Source organism: Balaenoptera physalus (genome assembly GCF_965194825.1).
Source record: "Balaenoptera physalus genome assembly, chromosome: 19".
Classification (NCBI taxonomy): domain Eukaryota; kingdom Metazoa; phylum Chordata; class Mammalia; order Artiodactyla; family Balaenopteridae; genus Balaenoptera; species Balaenoptera physalus.
The window spans coordinates 49931340-49956956 of NC_138900.1; the positions used below are offsets into that span (position 1 = coordinate 49931340).

A 25617-nucleotide genomic window follows, 5' to 3' on the forward strand; every position below is an offset into this window, starting at 1 on the left:
TCTTCACATGTTTGTCCTGTGTCCTATGTGGGAAGTCCTTTGTGTCCCTTGCACTCTGCCCATCTGTTTGTTCACAGACAGACATTCATGGAGTGTTCACTCCATGCCAAGCACAGGGCCAGGTTCAGAGAACACAGAGATGAATCAGACACAGTTCCTTCCTCCAGGAGCTCATTTTCTTCCCTGCAAACAGCGGTTCTCAGCCTTGGCTGCATGTCAGAATCACTGAGGAGCTTTAAAAAAGCTAATGTCTAGTCAGTCGTTGTCATGTCCTCCCCCCACCTACCCATTTTAATTATTATTCTGGGATGTGGCCGGGGCATTGGGATTTTTGAATTGCACCAAGGTTGAGATTACTACCTTAAAGATCCCCACAGAGCCAGCCATCCTACTACATTTACCAATAGTTCCGCAGTCTGCCATTTCTTTCCTTTAATGAAACATTAAACATATATTATTTTTCTGATAATGTAAATAGTACATATCCTTATATGAGATTTGGTAAATATAAAATAAAAATAGTGTGTTAACTATTATCAAAGTTAACTATTGTTAAAATTTTGGTGTATTTTCTTACAAGCTTTTGGGAAAGGGGGCATGTATTTAAGCACTTTGCCCTACAAAATTTGGTTCATATGGTGATTAAGTTGCAGATAACAAAGTCCCAAAATAACAGTGGCTTAAACAGATAGAAGAAGTTTTTTGCTTTCTCACATGAAGTGTAGAGGTCAGCCTTCTGGGTGTTATACCCAGACTCCTTCCAGCTCCCCCGCCACCCCTTGCTTACAGGGTAGCCCTCATGTTTATGGTCTAGAAAGGTAGGCATTTTAGGCTGAGGGAATAACGTGGTGTGTTTGGGGAAGTGTCATCCAGAGTTGTGGCAGAGGGTTGTCATGGTAGCAAAACCTAGAAAGGTGGATTATGGCTAGACTCTGGAAGACCTGACTGTCTCAATAAAGACTTTTAACTCTGATATCTTGAGTTAGGTGTTCTTAACCTGAGGTAAGAATAATGGGCTTCAGGTCTCCATAAAAGTTCTGAGAGGGGTGTGTGCATGGGTGCGTGCGGTTCTGTACACTTGCCTCAGGATTTCATTAAATTGATTAAGAGCCATTTCTTTGCCTTTGTGGGAGTCTTTGAGCTGATAAAAAGAAATCAGTGTAGGCTCAACTAGATTTTTTTTTTTTTTAATTTTCTTCCAGAAACATTTTAATAAAAATTAGCCATTTCCAAGAAATGCCCACTGCATGCCCACCAATAAAAGGGAACCATAACAAATAGAAAATTTACCATATGGCTATGATTTAAAGAAAAAAAACTAGTGCACACTCACGCACACCAGCAAAGTCAAATATTAAAGTCACATTCTTTCTTATGGGCTATGATTAGGATTCTGAAGAGACACTGAAATAAAACTTAATACAAATGCTGAACTATTCAGGTCAAAGAACCTCTACAGAAGCATCTGACCTCAAAGGCATTCCAGTTTGAGACTCAATTTCAGAATAAGGCATAACAAATGAACACAAGACATACAGCGTGAAAGGAGGGATTCTGTAATTCCCAACATACTCTGAACCTGATAGAACAAATCTAGGTTTTTTTAAAATTATTATTTTTCTTTAAACAATTGCCAAGACTGGAATCAAAGATAAATAGAAGGCACAACAGTTTTGCTCTGGTATTGTGTTATTCAGATTTTTTTAAAAGAAATTTTTTTTTTTTTTACAAATACAAATTAAACATGAAAAAACTACTTCAAAAAAAACCTAACAGTTCAAGAAAAGCTTATCAGTTGCATTCTAGACATTTAAAACCTACTGAACAATTTAAATTTCAGTGGTAAAAACAGTAGGTTTTGGAACTGTTTTGTGACCACGTATCCAAAGAGAAACTCCACTAACACCTTTTATTCAGTTTTTAACCATACCAGAGAGAATCTAAATTGTCAATTTTTCCAACAGCAATTTTTCCACACCAGAAGGTAGTCATGACTCTCAAAGAAGAGACAATTTGGGTTCTTCCTGCCTTAAAAGTGTTTATCAAATCCTGTAATTCTCACAGGCTTTTGAAACATGTAGAAAATAAGTAAGAAATATTCCAGTGAATGATACATACCAAATGTCAGTAATAAGCAAGACACATTCCTTTGGGGAAACTGTTAAAAAGAAAACCAGTCTGTATATGCAAATAAAACAAGGAAATGCAGTCTTATTTTTTTTCTTCTTTAAAAATCCGTTTTTCCTAAAATATCATTCCACAAAATGATATGAAGTGAAGGACTAAAAGGTGGCGGGGTCGGGGAGAGAGGGAGAAGGAGCACACACCATTAATACAAAAAGTAAAATTGTACAAACGTAAGCAGTGTATCGTAGACTAGAATCAGATTCCAAGATACCAAAAGTTGGCTGAAGAAATTCACCATTCTGTGGGAGCTAGGGTTTGTACTGCTGCCTGAAGATCGGTGACGAGCAATTCACTGCCTTGGAGCAATGCCCTTTCCCACTCCAAATCCTGGTTTCTGCACCATGCCTCCTCGGGTGGTGCCTGTCATCGCACCACCCAGCCCACCTCGAGGGCCTCCAGGTCCCCGCAGGCGGTTATCTCGGCGATCCCCTTCCTGGGCGGCTTGAGTCTTCTTTTCGTCCACATTCAGGCAGACCTCACCTCTGAACGTGATGGGCCTGTTGCTAAGCACCTTCTTCTGAACAGGCTCAGAATCATCAAACACAATGAACCCAAAATTGGGTAATTTCCCACCGCTGTTAATACGCAGCTCCACCACATTCCCATAATTTTGAAAAAAATCTTTAAGCTCTGATTTGTCCACCTCATGAGGCAGGTTGCTGATAAAGAGCTGGTGACTGTCAGGGTGTCTCATGATTCTTTGGGGTTCAACATCACCTTGCTCACCAGCCTCACAGACTGGTCTAGGTCCCCTCTGGAGAGGAACATTTATTCGCTGTTCTCGAACCCTTTGATCCCTCTGAGGCCTCTGTGGTGGAATTTGAGATTCAGGCTTAGACTCCGGACGAGGCTGTGAAGCTGGTACTTTAACAGCATGAGGTGGTATCCCAGTAACTGGAACAGCTCCACTGGGTGGAAGGTTCTTGCTGGTCACAGATGCCCAAGAAAAGGTTCTCAAGTCCTTCTGCACTGTCTGGGCTATGTCTGCAGGCGCTGGAGAAGAACTCTTCTGAGCATCCTCAGGAGCAGTTTCTTCCAATACTGGCTCAGACTTTTCCTCTTGGACTTCAGACACAGGTTCTTGCTCCGGTTCTGGTTCAGCGGCAGGTTCTTCTAAATGTTCTTCTAAGTCATTGCTGACAGTTTGATCATAGGAAGTTCCAGAATCATCAGGTACCACCTCAGGTGTCTGCTGTCTTTCTTCAGGTTCCTCTACTTCTTCTTCAGATTCTTCCTGAGGCTCAGTGACGAAGCCACCAAAGACCTCATCTTGGTATCTGAAGATATCATTGTGAACATAGAACTTATTTGCAACAGAGCTCTCAGGAGCAAGGACAGACGTCTGCATGAATCTCCTCAAAGCCTGGTTGTTATTAGAGAGCAAGCCCATCACCTGGACCACCACACGGTCGTTCAGAGTGGCACGAGCATCGACATGATGGATCTTAGTGTGGCAATTGGTGAAGTTTTGTGACATCACTTTCCTATGGATTTCTTTCTGTCCATAGACTGCATCTGCTGGCTTTCCATTTGAATCCAATCCCGCATGGACATAAGAAGAGTTCTTTCCATAAAATCTGTGTAGCATGTCTGGGGCCTGGTTCAGCAGTGTGTAATACTGTCTCACAAATTCCCGCCCAACCAGCAGGGGACTAGGCTTCTCCATAACCATTGCTTTGATCGATTCAGCCTGCACGGCTGAGCGGGAGAGGAACAAGCTCTGCTCCACAGCACGGCAAAAACAAAAAACTCAACTAGATTTTATTATCTTTGTAAATGAAGAAACTAAGACCCATAGAGGTTAAAGATATAAGTCCCACAGTTAATAAGTAGGAGAGCTAGACCTGGAGCTTGGTCTTTTTAGTTCCTAATATGGTGCTCACTCCACATTGGTAGCTTTGATGGGAGGGTGTGAGTGTGTGTGAGAGTTAGTTTTCTAGTGTGGGTGTCTAGGGTGGAGGCAGGGTTGCCATTGACTGGTAAGAGGAACTCAGAGGAAGATAACTTACTGTGCAGGAAAGAAAATGCATTTCATTTTGGACATGTTGAGAATGAGAGAGACAGGTCTTGTGGCAGGAGCCAGTATATATGTGGACTGCTAATTAAAAATATAGGGTGAGAACATATTTTTCGATAGAATTAGTAGGAGTGTACTCTTAGGTTTTTCCATATTTTTACATCACTTACCTGGATTTCAAATTCTCTTGCTGCTCTCGCCTGTGACTCTCAGACCTCTTCCGTTTGACTCTTGACATCTTATGGTGGCCTCCCAGGTTTTGTTTAGTGACTACCTGTTTGATCCTCTGGTCTTCCTGTCTGTGGATTGCCCTGTGGTTTCAGCTCTCCCTGAGCTGCATGGCAACAGGAAAGACAGGTCCAGAAGAAAGAGTGAGAGAGAACCTGCTGGTCCCTATAGACGGAAGTCTGAACCTTGAGAGAGTTGCATATATAGTGGATTTGGGACTCACTTGCTAAAGATGTGACAGGTGAAGCTGGCAGTGTAGGAGGTTGTCCACGGAGAGAAAGTACACTGAAAAGAGCAAACCTTGGAACACGCCTATGTTCAGGGGGCTGAGGGAAGAAGAGTGGCCATAAAGTCAAGTCCAGACAGACACGAAGAGACCCTAGAGGGTAGGGGGCAGACTGCATAGAAATCGTGAGAAAGAGGGAGTGGTCAGTAGGTGTGGATGTTAATAGAGTAGCACTGGCCAATAGAACTTTCTGATGTTGAAAATCTTCTATGGCTCTACTGGCCAGTATGCTGGTCCCTAGCCACATGTGGCAGCTGAGCACTTGAAATGTGACTAGTAGGCCCGAGGAACTGAATTTTTGAATTTTATTCAGTTTTAATTTACATTTAAATAGCTACATATGGCTACTGTATTAGCGCAGGTGTAGAAATTGAGCAGGATGAGGACTGAGAAAGCTGTGGGTTGGCAACTAGGAGGTTATTGGTGACCCGCCTTTAGGTGATATTTTCAGGAGAATAAGGTTGAGGAATGGATGGAATATAAGAAATCACAGACATTGACTGTAGGCTTCTCTTTTAGTACATTTGAAAAGGAAGGAATATTTGGGCAAGGTGCATTGGTTACAGTGATTTCTGTGGCAAATGCCTTGAAAACAAAGCATGGTCCTGGCTTCCTCTCTTTCTCCTTTTTAAGGGCAAAAAGAACTTTCCCAGGAATCTCTAGCAGACCTCTCTTTAGGTATCATTGGCCAGAATAAGGTTAAATGCCATTTAACTTACCTCATTGACCTTAGACCAGACAGGTGCACCACTTGAAAGAAGGTCAGTTCCCCAAACTGATTTGAGGGCCGGGGGAGGACACAGAATGATGTTGGGAAGTCAGCTTCAGGGTTCATTCCAGATAATGTTGGGGTGAGTTCTTGAGTTCTTGGTGGCTGAGGAGGAGGCTGTGAATGACAGAGCCTGAAGGGTCAGTGGAGGAGATGAATGATAAGTCATGAGGCAGGAGGGCTGAGAGGATGGTGTGAGCTTGTGATACTTTTGGGTTGGAGGTAAACTGATTGGTGAGAACTGAGGGTTTGAGGCCCTCAAACTATGAACACATCAAAACCATCAAGCCAGAGCCTAGAAATAATTTGAAACAGATTGTGAAGATTTTTTTTCCTAGCTGAGCACATATGCATTCTTTATAGAAGAATATAGCATTTCCCTTTTGATTATAATAAAAGAAATACGTGATCATGGCAGAAAATATGGGTGATGCAGAAAAGGTCTTAGAAAAAAATGGAAATCTTGTCATCGTGACCAGACACTTTATCATTTTCAAAAATTTCCTCTCTGTGTGTGGCCGCGTGTGCATCTGTATGTTTTATGCAGTGACGTGGTTGGAGCTGTGCAATCTAAATTGGGCAGGCTGGAAAGTAAGAGTTGGAGAAACTTATGTTTAGGGACATGTGAAGGGTTCAGGGAAGACTTCTGTAGGGGGGGATTTGTGCTGCCCTGGAAAGTTGGGTTTGCTTTGGCAGGTGGGGGTAGGGCAGGGAAGGCTCAGGCTTGCCTCCTGCACAATGAGGACATCCGCGTGGCTGTAGCATTGGTTGTGTGTGTGTGAGTGTGTGTGTGTGTGTGTATCGGGTGGAGGGTGTGGGAGGGGAGTAAGGCTGGGTAAAGTAAGGTGGTCCACATTTTGGAGGGCCTCAAATACCGTAAGAAAATACAGGCTGTGTTCTGCTAGCAGTAGGGATTTGAGACAGTTTTAAGCAGGAGGGTAACCTGCTCGCACTTAACATCTACTACAGTTACAGTCTCACTTTCCTCTAGGGAGCACATACACTTCCTGTCCCAGGTCACAGATCATGGTTTCGTGAGGCAAGTCCCCTTCCTGGTTCCCTCTAGCATAGCACTGACACCTGCCATCCTTACTAAGTAGTGCAGCCTCCTTGGGAGCCCCCTGCGTCCTTCCTGTGCCTGGCATGTAATGGGAAGGCCCAGCTGCAAGTTAAACCCAGCAGAATCTCATCCTTTTGTATTCATTTCCAAGACACACGTTTGGAGAAGTATTTAAGTTACATAGATGAAGTCTTGTTTATTTATCAGATGAACCCAAATCAGCCCAGTGAAGTATTTTGCCTGTATCAAATGGTAACAAAGGTACATTTTGTGTATTCAGGAAGAAATTCTGTAGTGGAGGCCTCTTTTACTTCAAGTCATAGGACCAGAATCAAGGCATATCTTGGGTTTTAGGATGTTATTTAATTTATTGCTCATTTTTACTTGGGTTTTGTCTCTAATTTTTAGGTTTTCAAACCTATGGCTGATGCTGCTGTGAAGATTGTGGAGAAAAATGGCTTCAGTGATAAGATTAAGATTATCAACAAGCATTCCACTGAGGTGACCATAGGGCCAGGTAAGATCAACACATCCTGTGTCAAAAGCTTTACTTGCTCTTGTAGGAGAGAGGAAAAGGTTTATTCCAGTTTGTGGAATAGATGTACCCAGGTAATCACAGAGACTGGGGCCTCTCCATGTGCTGATCTGAAGATCAGCACTTTGCTTTTCTGTTAGTTTATTTCTCTACTAGTTGAAACAAATCAGGAATGAGTAAACCAGAGCTAATCAAGTATAAGAGTGGTGATGCAAACAAATGAAACCTTCTGCTTAAGCAAGTTGGAATTCTTATGTGGTTCAATTTATCTGAGTTTTGAGTTTTATCAGACAGAGGTAAAACTAAGTTGATAGTAGAAAGAGGTTTGCTTAGTTCTGATATCCTGTCTCAGTATCCAGTGTGAGAGATTTGCCTGTGTAGCTCGGTCTCTCCAGGTTTTCAGAATATTTTTTATAGTTTAGGAATTTGTATCAGGCTTCTAACATTTCACATGCCACTGATACCGGAAGAGCACAGTGGAAAGATTTACAAGAAGCTTCTAGGGAGACTTCCCTGGTGGCACAGTGGTTAAGAATCTGCCTGCCAATGCAGCGGACACAGGTTCAAACCCTGGTCCAGGAAGATCCCACATGCCACGGAGCAACTAAACCCGTGCGCCATAACTACTGAGCCTGTGCTCTAGACCCCACGAACCACAACTACTGAGCCCGTGAGCCACAATTACCGAGCCTGTGTGCCACAACTACTGAAGCCTGTGCACCTAGAGCCCGTGCTCTGCAACAAGAGAAGCCACTGCAATGAGAAGCTCGTGCACCACAACGAAGAGTAGCCCCCGCTTGCCACAACTAGAGAAAGCCTGTGTGCAGCAACGAAGACCCAATGCAGCCAAAAATAAATAAATAAATAAATAAATTTATTTATTTAAAAGAAAAAAGAAAAGAAGCATCTACCTAAAGTCAACATTTTTCTCCCATTTGAAAAACGTATCTTTTTTTTTTTTTTTTTTAATATATTTATTTATTTATTTTTGGCTGTGTTGGGTCTTCGTTTCTGTGCGAGGGCTTTCTCTAATTGCGGTGAGTGGGGGCCACTCTTCATCGCGGTGCGCGGGCCTCTCACTGTCGCGGCCTCTCTTGTTGTGGAGCACAGGCTCAGTAGTTGTGGCTCACGGGCCCAGTTGCTCTGCGGCATGTGGGATCTTCCCAAACCAGGGCTCGAACCCGCGTCCCCTGCATTGGCAGGTGGATTCTCAACCACTGCGCCACCAGGGAAGCCCCCCTGTATTTATTTTTAAAGCATAACATACATATAGAAGAGTGCACAGATCATCCCATTTTTAATCAACATTATTGAGGTATAATTCATGTAAAGTAGATACACCCATTTGAAGTGTATAGTTTGAGTTTTAACAAATGTAAACACACTTGTAACCACTTCCACCATCAAGATACGAGAATGACTCCGTCACGCTCAGAGATTCCTCATGACTCTTCGCAGTCATTCCCCCCCATATCCCTGGCCCTAGGCACCCACTGATCTGCTTTCTTCAATATAGATTAGATTGGCCTTTTCTAGAATTTTGAATAAGTGAAATTGTACAGTGTGTACTCTTTTGTGCCTGCTTTCTTTTCTGTAGCACAGTGCTTTTGAGTTTTGTCCACAGTGTTTTATGTAAAAAGCATTCATTTCCTTCTGTTACTGAGCAGCGCTCCATGTGTGTACATCCCATAATCCGTTCATCCCTTCACCTATTGATGGACATGAGTAGTTTCTTGGATAGGTCTTTGGGTTCACTGATCTTTTCTTTTGTGGTGTTTGATCTGCTGTCAAGCATATCTAGTGAACTTTTCATTTCTGATACTGTATTTTTCATCTCTGAAAGTTCCCTTTGATTCTTTTTTACAACTCCCATTGTTCTATATGTTCATGTGTTCCTTTAAATAGTTAACATATTTATATTAGCTGTTTTAACATCCTTCTTTTCCACTGCTTCTCTCTGTCTTCTCTGGGTTTGTTCTATTGACTAATATTTATCCTGGTTTTGGGTCCTGTTTTCCTTCTTTGTGTGTCTAGTAATTTTTATTTGAATGTTGTGTATATTGGGAGATTGGCATTGCTAAGTGCTGAGTTTTGTTTTCTTCCCTTAAAAGCTTTGTCTGGCATGCAGTTGGGTTTCTTGCAGATCAGTTTGATCCTTTCAAGGCTTGTTTTGAAGCTTTGTTGGAGCAGGGTTAGAATAGCTTTAAGACAGGGTTTCTCAACTGCAGCACTGTTGACATTTTGGGCCTGATAATTCTTTGCTGGGAGAGTTGTCCTGTGCATTGTGGGATGTTTACCACTGGCCTCTAACCGGTAGAAGTCCATAGCACCTCCCTCCCCCACACCATTTGTGTCAACAAAAAATGTCTCCAGACATTGCCAAATGTGCCAGGTGTGTGTAGGGGGTGGGGGCAAAGCTCCCCCTGTTGAGAACCCTTGTTCTAAGCCTGCTGTAGCCATACTAGTACAGCGTGACCTTTCTGGGGTCTCTGCTGAGTGCCTGGGCGTGGCTAATCAGAACTAGAATGTTTCTTAGTCCTCTGAGCTCTGGCAGTTGTTCACCTTATAGCTACATGGTCATCCTGTGCCTGGCCTTCTAGAGGCTTAGCCTGTGTGTGTGTGACTATAGTCAGCAAGAGACATGAGGGGAACCCTCTGCAGATTTCTGAAGCCCTTTTTCTGTGTAACTTCCTGTCCGGCTCTCTCCCTGAAGTGTAGCCTCCTCCACTCCCTTGAACGCTTTGCTGTCTCCTTATTCAGCAAGACACTTTGCTTGGCCTCTCACTCTGTGTACCGAGTACCATGGTCTGGAAAGTGCCTGCTGGCTGGAAGCCAGGGCAGTAGTAGAGGTCACTTTGCTTCCCATTGTTCAACGTCTAAAACCACTTGTTTCATATATTTTGCCAGGTTTTCTAGTTGATTATGGTGGTGGATAAGTCTGATCCCAGTTACTCCATTTTGGCCCGAGATCTTGAGAGCACGGAGACTCACCTGCCGAGCAGCCTTTGCCGTGTCGCTCATCTGTGCTCTGCCCTGTGCCTCCTCCAGGCTGTGTGTTGTTCACGCCAGGCCCCTCATGTTTCTTAATATTTTTCTATGTAGTGCTTATGACTGCAATAATGAAGTAATTATGTAATTATGTATTTAATGTCTGTATCCCCACACAGCTGAAGCATCCTGAGCTCATGGACTGTGTAGTCTTATTAATTATTCCATTCCATAACTTGGCACAGGGCCTGGCACATGAAAGAATTCAGTCATATTTGTTTAGTGAGTAGATTGTTAGCTTTGCTTGGTCCTTAACCCCTTGTAAATGGGACTTTGTTTCTACTTCTTCATTTTGACAAGTGGCTTCCTCACTGCCCGGGCTGATGGTCTTTTCCCTGCTTTACAAACACTGCAGCTTTGGTACTTCTGCCATTCAGTCCTTCTGAAAACTTTCCCTTCCCAGGCCTCAGTGACATCTCCCAGTCTTGGTTCTCCTTTGCAGCTTCCTTTTTGCTCCCAAATGCATATTTCCAAGCTTCTGTTCTGAGCCCTTTTAAAAAATGGCGTCTGAGTTCGTTGCCTAGTCTCCAGAGATGGATTACACGCTGAGACGTGTAGCAGCCGACTTGGGGTGGCATTTATTCATTCATCCAGTCATTTGGTGAAGACTTCTGAGGCACCTGGGGTAACTGCCCCTCCTCTGGCTCCCCCTGCACCCTCTGTACCCTTCTACATTAGTACTCACAGGCTCTCAAAAAGTATTTGTTGAAATTCATTAGATCATAAAGCTTTATTTTTGAAGCAGATTTGGGCAATAAATCATTTTAAGTTACATAATTGGCTTAAAAGTTATTCAGAAGGTAGAATTGGTAGGGCTTGGTGACTGATTAGATGTAGGGTGACAAAAGGGAGGAATCAAGAACTTAGCTAACATTTGCTGACTGTTACTGGGTGCTCGGCGCTGTTCGAGGCACTGGGGTGCAACGGTGAACAGGCCAGTCAGGGTTCTGGTTCTCCTGGAGCTGGTCAGTGATGCCCAGGTTTCAGGACTGTGTGACTGGTGGTGCCGTTCATTGAGAAGAAATGTTGGACAGAGAAGCAGGTGTGTGCAAGTGGGGTGGTTGGCTTAGTATGGGACAGTGTATTTCATTTGCAGTTTGGCATGATATCAGAGAGGATGGGCAGTGACCCGGGAGGGTGGTCTCTGTGCCAGGAGGCAGAAGTTTCTTCTCAGCCTCCTTTCACGTTGTGCTGCCATTGAGAACACGTGTACTTCATAGGAACTGGATAGGTTTTACCTTTGTTATTTGAAACACCACCAGGTGAAGCAGATCTTGTAACCTACCACTCTTTTACAGATGAGGTGACTTATGGTCAGGACTGAGGGTTTAAGGCTAGAAAGTGGGATCCAGGCCCAGCTCTCTATGACTCAAGGTTCAAGCTCTCTCTACTGCATCCTTCTTTGAACCTCTTAATGCTGCTCTTTTCTTGCTTCATCTGTGATACTTGTCTTCTGTGTAGGGAAGATGAGTGGGCTTTGTCAGATTGTAATTCATGAGCCATTAGGAGTGTTTACAGTTAATTCTCCATGATGAATACCCCTTCCAAAGTCAGTGTTATCTCGCCTCATTAAAAATTGTAATTGTAGAAGTAACATTACTTTACATTATATTATAGAGGTTTAAAAATAGAGTTAACAGAAGGACCTTCCATAATCCTACTGTCCTTAAAAAACCGTTATTTGGGGGATTGTTTGGTAGCAAGAAACTAACTTGATTAAGGGGGATTTAGTGTAAGGAACTGGGGTTTCTGAATCCTGGATCTCAGTTGTATCATTGGGTATCAGTGGAATCAGCCTCTCTCTTGCTTTAGTTTTCTCCCCCTCTCTGCAGCCTAGAAATATGTGAAGTACCAGCATTCAGTTTTTGCTTTTCAAATAATTTTTACTAATTTAATAGTTAATAGTTTAATTGTTTGTATCTCTCTAATTGCTAATAAGAATGAAAATTTCTTCATATATTTGATTGATTTGCTTTCTGTTTTGAACTGTCTATTTGTATTTTTGCCTGGTTTTCTTCCTGGGTGTTTGTAGTTTTCTGATCAGTTTTACAAGTCCCTTGCAATATTAAACACACAGGAAAATTGATAGAGTAGTATGCTGAACACCCATGTTCTCTTAACCAAGACTTAGTCACTCGTGAGCATTTCGATGTGTACATGTTATGTCAATGTGGATTTTATTTTATTTTTTTTGGCTGAACCGTTGAAAAGTCAGTTGCAGACATGATGACACTTCTAAATACTTCAGCATATGTATGTGCTTTCAGTTTTAGTGACCTATTAACCTTTTATCTTTTACATATTTGCTGTAAGTATTTGTTCCAATCTGTTGCTTGCTTCTGACTGTTTCCTTTTGTTTCTCAGATGGTGACATGCCATGCCGTGCCAACATCCTGATCACGGAGCTGTTTGACACGGAACTGATTGGGGAGGGAGCACTGCCCTCCTATGAACACGCACACAGGCATCTCGTGCAGGTAGGGGACTGAGGGCCTCCTTCGGGCAAATTGCTGTGATCTCAGTTGACTCACACAGCTCTCATTGACACAGTACGCTCTACGTAGCCCGAGCCCTCAGTACCTCTCTGTACACCTTAGGGCACCCTTTGATTCCTACGAGATTCTGATTGTCCTCAATTATGACTTCTGTGCCTCTTGAATGCCAAGTCTTAGTAGGTTAGAGTCAGAAGACTAGAAACTGTCTTCAAATTCAATTCAGCAAACATTCTTTGAATGTCACGTGTGTGTAAGGTGTTCTAGCATCCAGGGAGAAGTATAAGCCATTCTTCTTGCTTCTACATCCACACTAGTCAGCAGTGGTAACGACTTGATGGGCCAAATGGAGAGGTAGGCAGAAGCACCACTGACATTTGGTTTAGGGCTGGTGGAAAAGGTCAAGGGTCAGGAAGGAGATGAGGACATGTGTGGAGAGGGTGGAATTTGGAAAGGCACTGAGGAAAAGGAGAGATGTCCCAGGTGGAGGACCTGTTTGGTAGGTCAGTGGGAATACCAGCCTAAGGTGCTTGTAAGCTTATGTGGAGAATGGGGTAGAGGATAGAAGACCGTGAATGCCAGGCTGTTGCAGATGAAGGAGTTTGGGTGGTGATAATCTTTGGCAGTTTTTTTTTTTTCTTTAGTAAATTTGTTTGTTTATTTTTATTTTTGGCTCTGTTGGGTCTTCGTTGCAGTGTGCAGGCTTTTCTCTAGTTGCGGTGAGTGGGGGCTACTCTTCGTTGCGGTGCACAGGCTTCTCATTGCGGTGGCTTCTCTTGCTGTGGAGCATGGGCTCTAGGCACGCAGGCTTCAGTAGTTGTGGCACACAGGCTCAGTAGTTGGGGCTTGCAGGCTCTTGAGCGCAGGCTCAGTAGTTGTGGCGCACGGGCTTAGCTGCTCAGCAGCATGTGGAATCTTCCCAGGCCAGGGCTTGAACCCGTGTCCCTTGCATTGGCAGGCAGATTCTTAACCACTGTGCCACCAGGGAAGCCCCGACAGTTATTTTGAGAAAGGAGAGATATGCTGAAAATGTTAGCTCAGAGATGTTGGTCTTGCTTTTTTATGAACATAAACTGGGAGGTGGAGACTCAGAGGCAAAGGCCGGCTGGGGAGGTGTGAGTGTTTGCTGCTTCTGCTGGCACCTGCCATGTGGGCACTGTTCACATGAGCCCGTAACTGTCTTAGCCCGGGATTCTTTGAGGGGTACTTAGTACCCCTGGAGTGAGGAAGGGGGCTCCTTCCAAGGCATTTGGGGCCAGCGTCCACATTACTCATGTGGTCAGCATGTGATGGTGATCGTCCTCCAGCTCCCCATCCTGCGTGAGATGTCTCGTCGTCTCCAAAATGCAAAATTCTTCCTAGTAACTTTGGTAGAAATTATTTCTATTTCTCCACATTAAAACCATCAATTAGATGAATCCCTGAAATAGAGAACAAGGATATTTAGAATTAATGTTGTCCAATTTGTCTTTCTCTAGTTCATCTAGTAATTAAAGGCGCACTGGCAGCCGTCCTCAGCTTCCTCTCCCAGCTGGCCCGTAGCAGCCGGGTGTGCACTGTCCACTCTGATCCCTGTCCCCGTCTGCCCAGCCTGAGTCTCAGCTTGAAGGAGCTATGGCGGCACACAGTCTCCATTACCGTGTCCCTTTTCCTGCCACATTGGAGGTCATGGAACTGGGGTGCTGGAGTGTCTGACAGTCCATGTGGTATTGCAGTGACCCAGGAATTGATCTCAGAAGACACATTTATTGTTGCCTTCATTTTGCAGGGCCCTTTTCTGAGTACCAAGAATACGAGGGTGAGCTCCTGGGGAGGCAGGTAGGTGGGCAGGTGGTCACAGTACAGTTTGAGGTCCACGCTGATGGTGGTCGGTGGGGTGAGGTCCTGCCCACTCTGGTGGGAGAAGTCGGGGAGGTCGGGGAAGATGAAGCATGAGCTGAGTCAGTCTCGAGAGTGAGCAGGGTTTGGCCTGGCAGCTGGGGGGAGTCGCGGCAGAGGAGGTCAGCCTGCACAAAGATGTGAAGATGAGTCAGATTATGGGTGTATGGGAGGCAGGGTAAGAGAGAAGGCTGAAGGGCTGGGCAGGGCCTGACCAAGAAGGGCCCCTGTGCTCCAGAAGGCAATGTGGTAGCTCAGAAGGGTGTTGTTTTTTTTTTTTTTTAATAGGTGTACAACTTTTTTTTTTTTCCCAGATTTTTTACGTTTTTGGTTTTTTTAAACATTTTTTATTTTTTATTTATTTATTATTTTTATTTTTGGCTGCGTTGGGTCTTCGTTTCTGTGCAAGGGCTTTCTCCAGTTGCGGCAAGTGGGGGCCACTCTTCATCGTGGTGCGCAGGCCTCTCACTATCGCGGCCTCTCTTGTTGTGGAGCACAGGCTCCAGACGCTCAGACTCAGTAGTTGTGGCTCACGGGCCCAGTTGCTCCGCGGCATGTGGGATCTTCCCAGACCAGGGCTCGAACCCGTGTCCTCTGCATTGGCAGGCAGATTCTCAACCACTGCGCCACCAGGGAAGCCCCACTCAGAAGGGTTTTAAGCAGAGGATCAGTGTCAGATTTACGCAGGCAGGCATGTGGAGAGCAGCTGGGGTGCAGCACTAGAGGCAGGAAGACTAGTTAGAAGGTGGCTGGAGTTGTCCAGGTGCTGGGCTGAGGTAGGCCTTAGTCAGGGCCATAGAAATGGAACCCAGAGAGGTAGACTCGGGGAGGAGGAAGGTGGTCAAGGACTCCTGTTACTTAGATGTGGAGGCATTGAGGATGATGCCAGGGTTTGAGGTGTAGGTGACTGGCTTGGATGGTGGTGCTCCCTGTTGACTGGGAGGAGGATCAGGCCTGGGAAGGTGGGGGAGAGGTGAAGGTGACTTGTTTGGTTTAGACAGACTTTGAGCTGAGGGTCAGCCAAGTAGAGAGGACTAGGAGGCATTTGGTACATGTATTTGGTAAATGAAGATGGAGTGCTTGAGGTCAAACGGGAGAGTACACGGTGGGAGAAAAAGATGGTCCAGACCAGGTCTCTGGGGAATCCTCTCTGTGAGGGATGGGCAGGGGAAGCACAGCTTTGTGAAGGAGACAGAGTGGGAGAGCAGTGCTTCTCATCCAGAGCTGTGTCTGGAGACTGTTTTGATGTCACAACTGAGAGGTGGTGCTACTGTCATCTCGTGGGTAGAGGCCAGGGATGTTACCAAACATCCCACAATGCACAGAGCAGCCCCCACAGTAAAGGATCACCTGATCCAAAAGGTCACTAGTGCTGAGGTAGAGAAACCCTGTGCTTGTGCTTTCTGTGTGGTAGCAGCTGTGAGTGTCCTCTTCATGGCTGGGCCCCTAGTGCCTGGCGTGTAGAGCGTGTTGGATGAATGAGGCAGAAGGGAAATTGGATGAGGGACTGCAGCCAAAGCCAAGTGAGGAGAGTGGTCGGCAGTGCCAGGTGAGGCCAGGAGGTCAGGTCGGTTGAGGATGGACACTTATCCATTGGGCTGTGCAGTAAGAAGGTTCTGGTGTCTGGGTGAGAGCTACACTGAAGGGAAGCTTGGAGCTCAGTGCCAGGATTACTGCTTAGCAGGAAGACTTAGACTCTTTCTTCACAGTTGGTGTGGGAGTTAATCAGCATGATGACAGTTAAGGTTTATTTTTGAAATATTCGAGAGTGTCAGGTAGCTAGGAACTTACCTGACATAAGTCATCCTAAGCATAATGTGTATTCTTTCTGAAATCTGGTTTCTTCTGTTCCCAAGGGCATTGGCTGAAAACAGTTCACTGTCCTAATAGTGATAAGGCATTAGATGTTACTAAACCTGCCTAATATTAGGGAATAAATCTCTTTTGCTCAATGGGAATTACTGTGGGTCAACGTAACTGGTTATTTTTTTGTTCTTTTATTTTATTTTTTTAATATAAACTTAGGAAAATTGTGAGGCAGTGCCTCACAGAGCAACCGTCTACGCGCAGCTGGTGGAGTCCAGGAGGATGTGGTCATGGAACAAGCTGTTTCCCATCCGTGTTCAGACCAGCCTTGGAGAGCAAGTCATCGTCCCCCCCTTGGAACTGGAGAGGTGTCCTGGCGCGCCCTCTGTCTACGACATTCAGCTGAACCAGGTGTCTCTCACTGACTTCACTGTCCTCAGCGACGTGCTGCCTATGTTCAGGTACCAAGGAGCCACCCAGGGTCATGGTGTTTGGAGACACTTGGTGAATTGCGGTCTTTGGCAGTTCTTTTTGAGTTCATTTTGACATCAGGAGTCCATTGCAAACAAGTCTCATTGCTGGTGAGGTCACCATAAATGCTTAAAGATGGAGTGTGTGAGCTTAAAATATGCTTCAGTTCCTGAATATTCTTCCACAGTGTGGACTTCAGCAAGCAAGTCAGTAGCTCAGCAGCCTCCCATAGCAGGCAGTTTGAACCTCTGGCATCTGGCCAAGCTCAGGTGGTTCTCTCCTGGTGGGATATTGAAATGGACCCTGAGGGGAAGATCAAGTGCACCATGGCCCCCTTCTGGGCACACTCGGATCCAGAGGAGCTCCAGGTAAGAGGCAGGAGCTGAGCACGTTTTCGTGGAAATCAGGAAACTTGTCCACTTTTGGTCCTGGGAAAGGAGCATGTTGAATCTTAGATTCCTAAGAATTTAGGGCTTCCCTGGTGGCGCAGTGGTTGGGAGTCCGCCTGCCAGTTCAGGGGACATGGGTTCGAGACCTGGTCCGGGAAGATCCCACATGCCATGAGGCAACTAAGCCCGTGCACCACAACTACTGAGCCTGCGCTCCAGAGCCCGCGAGCCACAACTACTGAAGCCCAAGCGCCTAGAGCCTGTGCTCTGCAACAAGAGAAGCCACCGCAATGAGAAGCCTGCGCACCACAATGAAGAGTAGCCCCAGCTTTCCTCAACTAGAGAAAAACCTGCACGCAGCAACGAAGACCCAACGCAGCCAAAAATAAATAAAATAAAATAAATACATTTATTAAAAAAAAAAAAATAGAATTTAGAGTTAGAAGGGACTATGTCAGAATCAATGTCAAAGAAGAGTTTAAAAGAAAAAAAAGCAAGGCTAGCTGTAGTAAGATATAAGATAGACTTCTCAGGCCAAGTTCATGGTCAGCACCAGCGTTCACAGTGAGCCATAGGGCAGCTTTGGTGTGCTGGCTCTCCCCTCGTCCTGGTACAGCCACTCTTAGACCTGCCCACCGAGTAATCCAGGGGTCCTCAGATTAGCTTGTGATAGAGAGCTACAGCCTGTCTACAGCCGCATTTTCTGTGGCCTCAAAATCTACCTTCTTAAAAAAAAAAAAAAAAATCTACCTTCTTCAGCTCCATGGAAAGTGGGGAGGATGTGAACTACAGAAAAGGAAATACATATTATATGCCTTTTTCTTTAAAAATATTTTTTAAAATTAATTTTATTTATTTATTTTTCGGCTGTGTTGGGTCTTTGTTGCTGCGCATGGGCTTTCTCTAGTTGAGGCGAGCAGGGGCTACTCTTTATTGCAGTGCGCTGGCTTCTCACTGCCGTGGCTTCTCTTGTTGCAGAGCACAGGCTCTTGGCGCGCGGGCTTCAGTAGTTGTGGCTCGCAGGCTCTAGAGCGCGGGCTCAGTACCTGTGGCACACGGGCTTAGTTGCTCCACGGCACGTGGGATCTTCCCAGACCAGGGCTCGAACCCGTGTCCCCTGCATTGGCAGGTGGATTCTTAACCACTGCGCCACCAGGGAAGTCCAAGAACCATGCAGCTTTAAACTGCAGTGAAATACTGTTTCTCACATATTAGTGGATAAAGTTCAGAGTCTGCACAGTGTTGGTGGAGCCGTGGGGCGGCTCAGGAGTGTGCTCACCAGAGCGTTGTGGAGTGCAGCAAGGCCCACGGTCTGTCAGGATGGGAAGTGATGCCCCTTCTAGGCATTTAGGCTCTGGACGGAGCTGCATACGTGTAGAATGACGTGTGTGCCAGGATACTCACTGCAGCCCTGATTAAATAGAAAAGACTGGAACAACCTAGAGGCCACCAGCAGGGACTGGCTAAGTCCATTTTCCTGCATCCACTCAGAGGGTGAGGTGGCTCTCTCTGCACTGATGTGGAACAATCTCAAGGATAGATCAAGTGAAGCAACAAGAGGCGCAGAACAGTGTGTGCTATGCCAACGTTGGTGTTATTAAAAATAAGAATATATGTGTTTATGAGCTTTTATGCGTGGTGCATGTATGTAAGGGTATCATGGGAAGAATTCACAGAAATTGGTGAAAATGGTTGCTTCTGGGAAGGGAGCTGGAGGTTAGGGGTGGAAAGGAAACTTATTTTTCACTCCATGACCCTTTTATATCTTTTGAGTTTTCTCTCATGTGCATGTATTATCTACCCCTCTGTACACAAACACAAGAAAAGTGGGAAAGGAGCTTCAGGACCAAGGAATCAAACGTTGCCTCCACCTGGGAGGCCTTGGGCACTGTCCTCTGTGTGTTCTGACTTCCTGTTACCACTTGCTGGGCACTGGCTTTGTTTTGACTGCTCAGCTGCTGGTTCTGGGTGTACACATGGTGACTTCAGGGAAGGCCTTAGCATCTCATCCTGCTCCCTGAGTTACTGCTTAGGCCAAAGGGTCATGACTGCTGTGGGATTTCGGTCAGTCCTCCTGGGCCCTTGAGCTGCCCCGGCTCCACTCTAGGAGTGTGGTGATTGCAAAATTAGCATAAGAATTTCATTAAAATGTTAATACTTCTCATTTGTATATCTTCAAAGTGCTTCTATGTGTATTTTCTCCTTGAATACTCATATAAGACATGCTGGGTAACCACACAAAGCCGGCCCCAATGAGGGGAGCAGGGCCTCAGGTGTAGGCAGCCTTGGTGGGCGCTTGTCCCCAGGTGTCCTGACTGTGGGGCTTGTGTCCTTCCTCTACCAGTGGTGACTTTTGGACTGTTTCGAATTTGAAGAGCTGCTAATGAATCTCCCTCATGACTTCACTAAACTGCTTTTGATCAGCCTCAGACAGTGGGTTCTGGCTATCTCAGCTCTTTAGCATTAAGACCTGGGAGGCTGGTGTGTGGGAGGGACATGGTGACAGGGAGGCACTGTGGGAGCCCAGGAGGGGTCAGGGAGGCATAGTAAAGAATGAATAACAGGTTTTAGAGAATCTTTTTTTTCCTCCTTGTTAATGTTTAGTTTTTCCAGAATGTATCTGGTTAGATTTTAATTTTCTAGCTTTTACATTCAAATAGACATCTTAGATAGATGGGAATGTCATTCACCTGTCTTTAAGTTAAGTTCAAGATCAGTTAGGATAGAATGTGTTGACTGAAAAAAAAAAAAAAACCACAGTGTGAGAGTTGTGACTTAACTTTATTTGAAGCCAGATGAGGACTGTAGCCTGGGAGACAGCCTCTCAGCTCTGAGGAGCTACTCTGAAGAGGTGTGGGTGGGGGCAGGAGGTCAGTATAGATATGATTTTAGTGGAGGGGAGATACTTGCAATCAAGTATACATTTTGGCAGAAGGTTCCTGCTAGTCACGAGAAGGTTACTGCTAGTCACGAACGTCTCTGTTAATGAATTTAGTGTTTTTCTAGATATGAGAAGACACACACACACACACACACACACACACACACACGACACACGGCACACGGCAGAGGCTGGAGTCCCCTCCCCTGAGCCCACCTTGAAGACCACTGTCCTAGGCCACGTTCTATCTTTCTGAAGCCAGCAGTGTTCCAGCAAGATTTTGAACCTTTAGCCTCTCTGACTTGAGGATTTTCTTCTTTATCTCTTTGGCCATAGTAGCTATCTATAGTCCACACAGTGGTTTCCCTGCAAATTGATTTTTGACTTGGGTTTTGGCCCCCGGATTAGATGCATTGCTCTTGTTGCAGCTTGGTGATAGCTGATTTTCTTCCTGTTTCAGTGGCGCGACCACTGGATGCAGTGTGTGTACTTCCTGCCAGAAGAGGAGCCAGTTGTCCAGGGCTCAGCCCTCTGCCTGGTAGCCCACCACGACGACTACTGTGTGTGGTACAGCCTCCAGAGGACCAGGTGTGCCCCGAGCCTCACTGGGTGGGGCACTGGGCTTGTGACACTGTGCCTTTATATAAATTCCCTGTACGGACCCTGTAGAGGTTTGAGTGGGCACATTCGTATCTGAACAGAATAAGAGCGGAAGTTTGTGACTGGGTATTTCAGTGCCTGTTTGTGTGTACTCAGAAGAGGCTCCCTTAGTGGCAGGACCCGCATTTGGAGTAGATATATATGAAAAGCCTTGAATTGGAGGGCTCTCTGACGTCTGACGCCCACTCCACAGCCAGTGCCTAGACTCATGCCCCCTAGAGGACCATGGGTGTGTCCCCTCTCCATCTCGATTTCCCTGGGGCAGGTCCCTGTGCTGTGCCTTCATGCTCGCTGGTGCCTAGCAGGTCATCACCCTGTGTCTGTTCATTTCCTGGCCCAGCCCCGAAAAGGATGGGAGAGCCCACCCAGCACGCCCTGTGTGTGACTGCCAGGCTCACCTGCTCTGGAACCGGCCTCGGTTTGGAGAGATCAATGATCAGAACAGAACTGATCAGTACGTCCAGGCCCTGAAGACGGTAAGTGTCCAGCCCCTTAGGTGGTTGTAGGCCAGGAGGGGTTTGTCCCATGGACCCGACCGAGCTCATTGCTCACTTATGATTAGCTGGTTTTGTTTTCTGTGCTCCCTTCTCTGTCCATGAGTGGCTTCAGCCGGCTCCTTCTGGGCGGGCATTCAGTCAGAGGCCAGGGAGCTTGTTTCTGGACTACCTGAGGGCTTGTTCTCTGCTCTTCTATGGGAGCCTCTCCCTGGCCCCTGCCTTTGTCCCTCTGGACACTTTGCCTTTATGGTCACCAGCAATTCCTTTGGGTGATCCTTGTGGATTCAGCCATCCCACTATTCCTCTCATCTGCTGCTTCCTTTCTAAAATTTTCTAGAATGTAAATATTGTCATGTAACTCTCCTGAAAGACTTTGCTCCCTGCTGCCTGTGGAAGGTGTCTCTCAGCCTGGGGACCACACACAAGGTTTGGACGGCAGTCTCTGGACCCCTTGGAGTCATATGCAGAAAAATATGTGTGCATGTGTGCACATGCATGCATTTTTTGGGGGAGGGAGGGTCCCAACCATCCTAAGTTTCTCTCAGAGGGGTCTGTTGACCCATAAAGGCATTCCTGCTTTGGGGAGTCATTTGACATGCCCACGGCTTTCTGTGCTGTGACCAGGTAGGGAAGAGGCCTGTGGTCATGGATTGGGAGGTTGCCTCTGATAAACAGGGCAGCCCTTCAGCTGGGCCTTCTAGGACGGCTTGAGGACAGTCTTTCCTGATGGTGGGGAGAGGGGAGGGAGGTGGGTGTGTTGGAGGGGGGGCTGGTTACCACCTGGGCCTGGGAGGCAGGTATGACTGGTGTTAGGGCATAGGAAGATCCAGCCGGGCCGTGTAGGGGATGGAGTGAGGAGGAGATCAAGATTGAATAATCACAGAGTGAGTTAGGGGGTCAGATGGGAAATGTTCCTGTCAGTTTGTCAACAGGAATTTCTTGACGTTGTAAGAAAATCTGTGCTGAGGTTGTTCTTTTCTGCAGGTGCTTAAGCCGGACGGTGTCTGCCTGTGCGTCAGTGATGGCAGTCTGCTCTCCATGCTGGCCCATCACCTTGGGGCAGAGCAGGTACTGGACATGTGCCTTCTACCAAGTTCCTGACGGCCGCTCTTGAGTTCGGGTGTCATGTGGTCTGGGTACACGGTTTTGTGACTAAAGCTCTTTCAAGTGCAGCTGCCACATATGTGGCGGGCGTGCTTGCGTTGGTGGCTGAGGGGTTGTTGCCTCGTGTGCGGGCAGGAGTCAGGCTATAGCTGTTGCCCCATCGCCACAGCTTCCGGGTCTGAGTCTGCCACCTCGCTAGGCTCAGCGCAGAATGTTGTACTGTCCCAGGGGGATAATGAGCACAGGTAGAGTTAGTTAGATGTTGTCCTCTGCCTTGCAGTTGCATTTTAATCTTTGTTTTCTTTCTCTGTTAAGTGCATCTCCTACAACTAATAGCATGGTATCCTCTTCAGGTATTTACGATAGAGAATTCAGCAGCTTCTCATAGACTGATGAAAAAAGTAAGTGATAATTGTTGTTACTGAAATAATGAGGGGACCTGTGGGGCCTGCCTTCCTGAGTCTGGGATTGATCGCTTTGAAGCAGTGCTGGTACCAAGGGAACTGGGAGAAGTAGCAGCTGCCAGTGAAGTTCTTGTGACTCCTGAGTCGAGAACTGGCCTGGAAGTCTTCTAGGGCTGTCATTGAATAGCAGTGAGCGTTTAAATTCTACTTTGTTTTTTGTGGCTGACGAAGTGTAGGCTTCTCTCCTCACTTCACATAAAACTAAAAAAACTAAAATCTTTGTGGTGATAGAACTGAATTTGAGATTTGTTTCTGGGGCACCAGCACCCACGGAGTCACTGCTCACAAACTGACCTGACTGGTTGGTTCTGTGACAGTGTTTCTCCTCCTGGCCAGTGATTCCCTCTCTGAAGGACAACCTACCTCCACCAGAACTCCAAGCCTACAGCTAAGTCTTGCCAGTGTGCCTGCAAGAGAAATTTCTTTTGCTCTTATGACATTTTGCTCCTGATCTCATCTGAGGTCTGTAGGAGGCCTTTGGATGGGAGAAGTTCTGCAAAGCAGCTGAAAGTGGTGCTCCAGAACTATTTGGCCAGAGAACTGCACACAGATAAAGCAACTGAGATGTTCTTTTTCTGGACAAAAACAATAGTTTTGTTTTCTCTCTAAGATCTTTAAGGCTAACCACTTGGAAGATAAAATTAATATAATAGAGAAACGGCCTGAATTATTAACACCTGCAGACTTGGAGGGTAAAAAGGTAAGTAGTGAGTGCTCTACATTTGCTCTGGGCAGCACGGCTCTGAGACAGCCCGACTGCCCCCTTCTCCGGACCTCACTGTGTGTCCCCCAGTCACTCACCAGCTAAGAACTTGCCGCTGTTGAGGGTGTGGTGAGGTTTGCAGAGATGCCTGCTGAGCAAATACTTGCACAGCTCTCAAGTGGCTAATGGCTGCTCCTTCAGCAACGGCAGACGGGCTCTGCTGGGAGCGACTTCGGCACATCGTGTCCCCTCCCTTTTCCCTTCACAGCACTGCTGTGCACGCTTCCGCCTCCCATCTGTTCCTCAGTCCCCCGTGTGCCTCCGAAACTGCTCCCGGCCCTCAGTAACCTTAGCTACTAGACACGGTCTCCCTGCCGCTTCATCTCCCTGGCCTCCTGCACCCTCACAACAGGGGCCTCTCCCTCCTCAACATACTTCTCTTTAGGCCCTTAAGAGGCTGCCTTTCCAGGGTTTCCTCTTCTCTTTCTGGCTGCTCCTTCACAGTCTTTCATCGGTCTCTCTTCCTTCACTTGATCCTTCCCTGCAGGCGTCCTTGGTGCTGTCTCCTTGTCTGTCCTCTCCTCTTCCGTTGCATCTCCTCTCAGGACCATCACATCCCTTCCCATGTGGGAATCGTGGATGTCCAAGCCGGGTCTTCAAATCTCACATATCCCACAGGCCCTTCAAGCTGGAACCTGTCATCTTTCTTGCCAACTTTTTTTTAACCCTTTTATTGAGATATAATTGACATACCATAAAATTAACCCATTTCAAGTGTACAATTTGAAGATTTTTTAGTAAATATACAGAATTATATAACTGTCACACTGTCTAGTTCTAGAACTTTCATCACCCAGCCCCTAGGCCCAGGCAGCCACTGATGTGGTTTCTGTCTCTGTAAATTTGCCTTTTCTTGGCATTTCATGTGAGTGGAATAATACAATATGTGGTCTTTTGTGTCTGGCTTATTTCACTGTTCATGGCTGAAAGGTTCATCTGTGTTGTAGAATGTGTCAGTACTTTGTTCCTTTTCAATGCTGAGTAGTATTCCAGGGTATGACTGTGTGATATTTGGTTTACCCATTCACTTGTTGGTGGACATTTGAATTGTTTCCAGTTTTTGACTATTATGAATAATGCTACTGTGAGCATGGGTATGTTAAGTCTTTGTGAGGGTTTGTGTTTTTTGGTTCCCTTAGATACCTAGGCTTGGAATTGCTGGATTGTGTGATATTTTTGTTTAACTTTTTTTTTTTTTTTTTGGCTGCGCCACATGGCTTGTGAGATATTAGTTCCCTGACCAGGGATTGAACCTGGGCCCTCAGCAGTGAAAGTGCCGAGTCCTAACCAGTGGACCGCCAGGGAATTCACTGTTTAACTTTTAAATAAACTACTAAACTGTTATCCAAAGCGGGTATACCATTTTACATCCCAACCAGTAATGTATGAGAGTTCCAGTTTCTCCATATCTTTACCAACACTTCGTATTGTCTCTTTTTTTTTTTTAGTATAGCCATTTTAGTGGGTGTGTGGTGATGTCTCGTAGTTTTGATTTGTGTTTGCCTAATGACTAGTAATGTTGAACATCTTTTCATGTGCTTATTAGCTATTCTATGTCTTGTTTAGTGAAATATCTATATAAGCCTTTTGCCTGTTTTCTTCCCATGCCTTTTTTTTAAGAACAGCTTTCTTTCTGAGATACGGTTCATACAGCAAAGAAACTTAAAGTGTACAGTTCAGTGATTTAGTATATTCATAAGATTATGCAACCATCACCACAGTCAATTTTAGAACATTTTCATCACCCAGAAAGAAACTCCTTGCCCATTAGCAGTCACTCCCTATTTATCCCCAGCCTCCCAGCCCTAGGCAGCCACTAGCCTGTTTTCCTTCTGTATGGATGTGCCAGTTCTGGACATTTCATATAAATGGAATCATGCGACGTATAGTCCTTCGTAGGTGGCTTCTTTCAAAGTTCACTCATGTAACAGCATAAATCAATACTTCATTTCTTTTTGCTGCTGAATAATACTCCACTGTATGGCTATACCACATTTTATTTGTCCATACTGATGGACGTTTATTTATCCATATTGATGGACAGTTGATGGACATTTGGGTGGTTTCTCCTTTTTGGCTACC

The 25617-nt window shown here is 45.8% G+C and overlaps 1 protein-coding gene and 1 pseudogene across 4 annotated transcripts in view; one reads left to right on the top strand and one right to left on the bottom strand.

Annotated features, from left to right (window-relative positions):
- PRMT7 (protein arginine methyltransferase 7) overlaps positions 1 to 25617 on the top strand; it is a 51061-nt gene that overhangs the window by 17437 nt on the left and 8007 nt on the right. For 2 of the 3 annotated variants that reach the window (XM_082436050.1, XM_082436052.1), the window contains exons 5-13: positions 6956 to 7064; positions 12495 to 12607; positions 16526 to 16767; positions 16965 to 17145; positions 20508 to 20635; positions 21048 to 21183; positions 22189 to 22272; positions 22662 to 22709; positions 23383 to 23472. In XM_082436050.1, coding sequence (XP_082292176.1) covers positions 6956 to 7064; positions 12495 to 12607; positions 16526 to 16767; positions 16965 to 17145; positions 20508 to 20635; positions 21048 to 21183; positions 22189 to 22272; positions 22662 to 22709; positions 23383 to 23472 — 1131 coding nt within the window. The remainder of the gene's footprint in view (positions 1 to 6955; positions 7065 to 12494; positions 12608 to 16525; positions 16768 to 16964; positions 17146 to 20507; positions 20636 to 21047; positions 21184 to 22188; positions 22273 to 22661; positions 22710 to 23382; positions 23473 to 25617) is intronic. The other variant, XM_082436051.1, reaches the window with a different exon arrangement.
- LOC309648034 (ras GTPase-activating protein-binding protein 1 pseudogene) lies at positions 2 to 6941 on the bottom strand (annotated as a pseudogene). The gene has a single exon. The product of its transcript is annotated as a ras GTPase-activating protein-binding protein 1 pseudogene (transcript).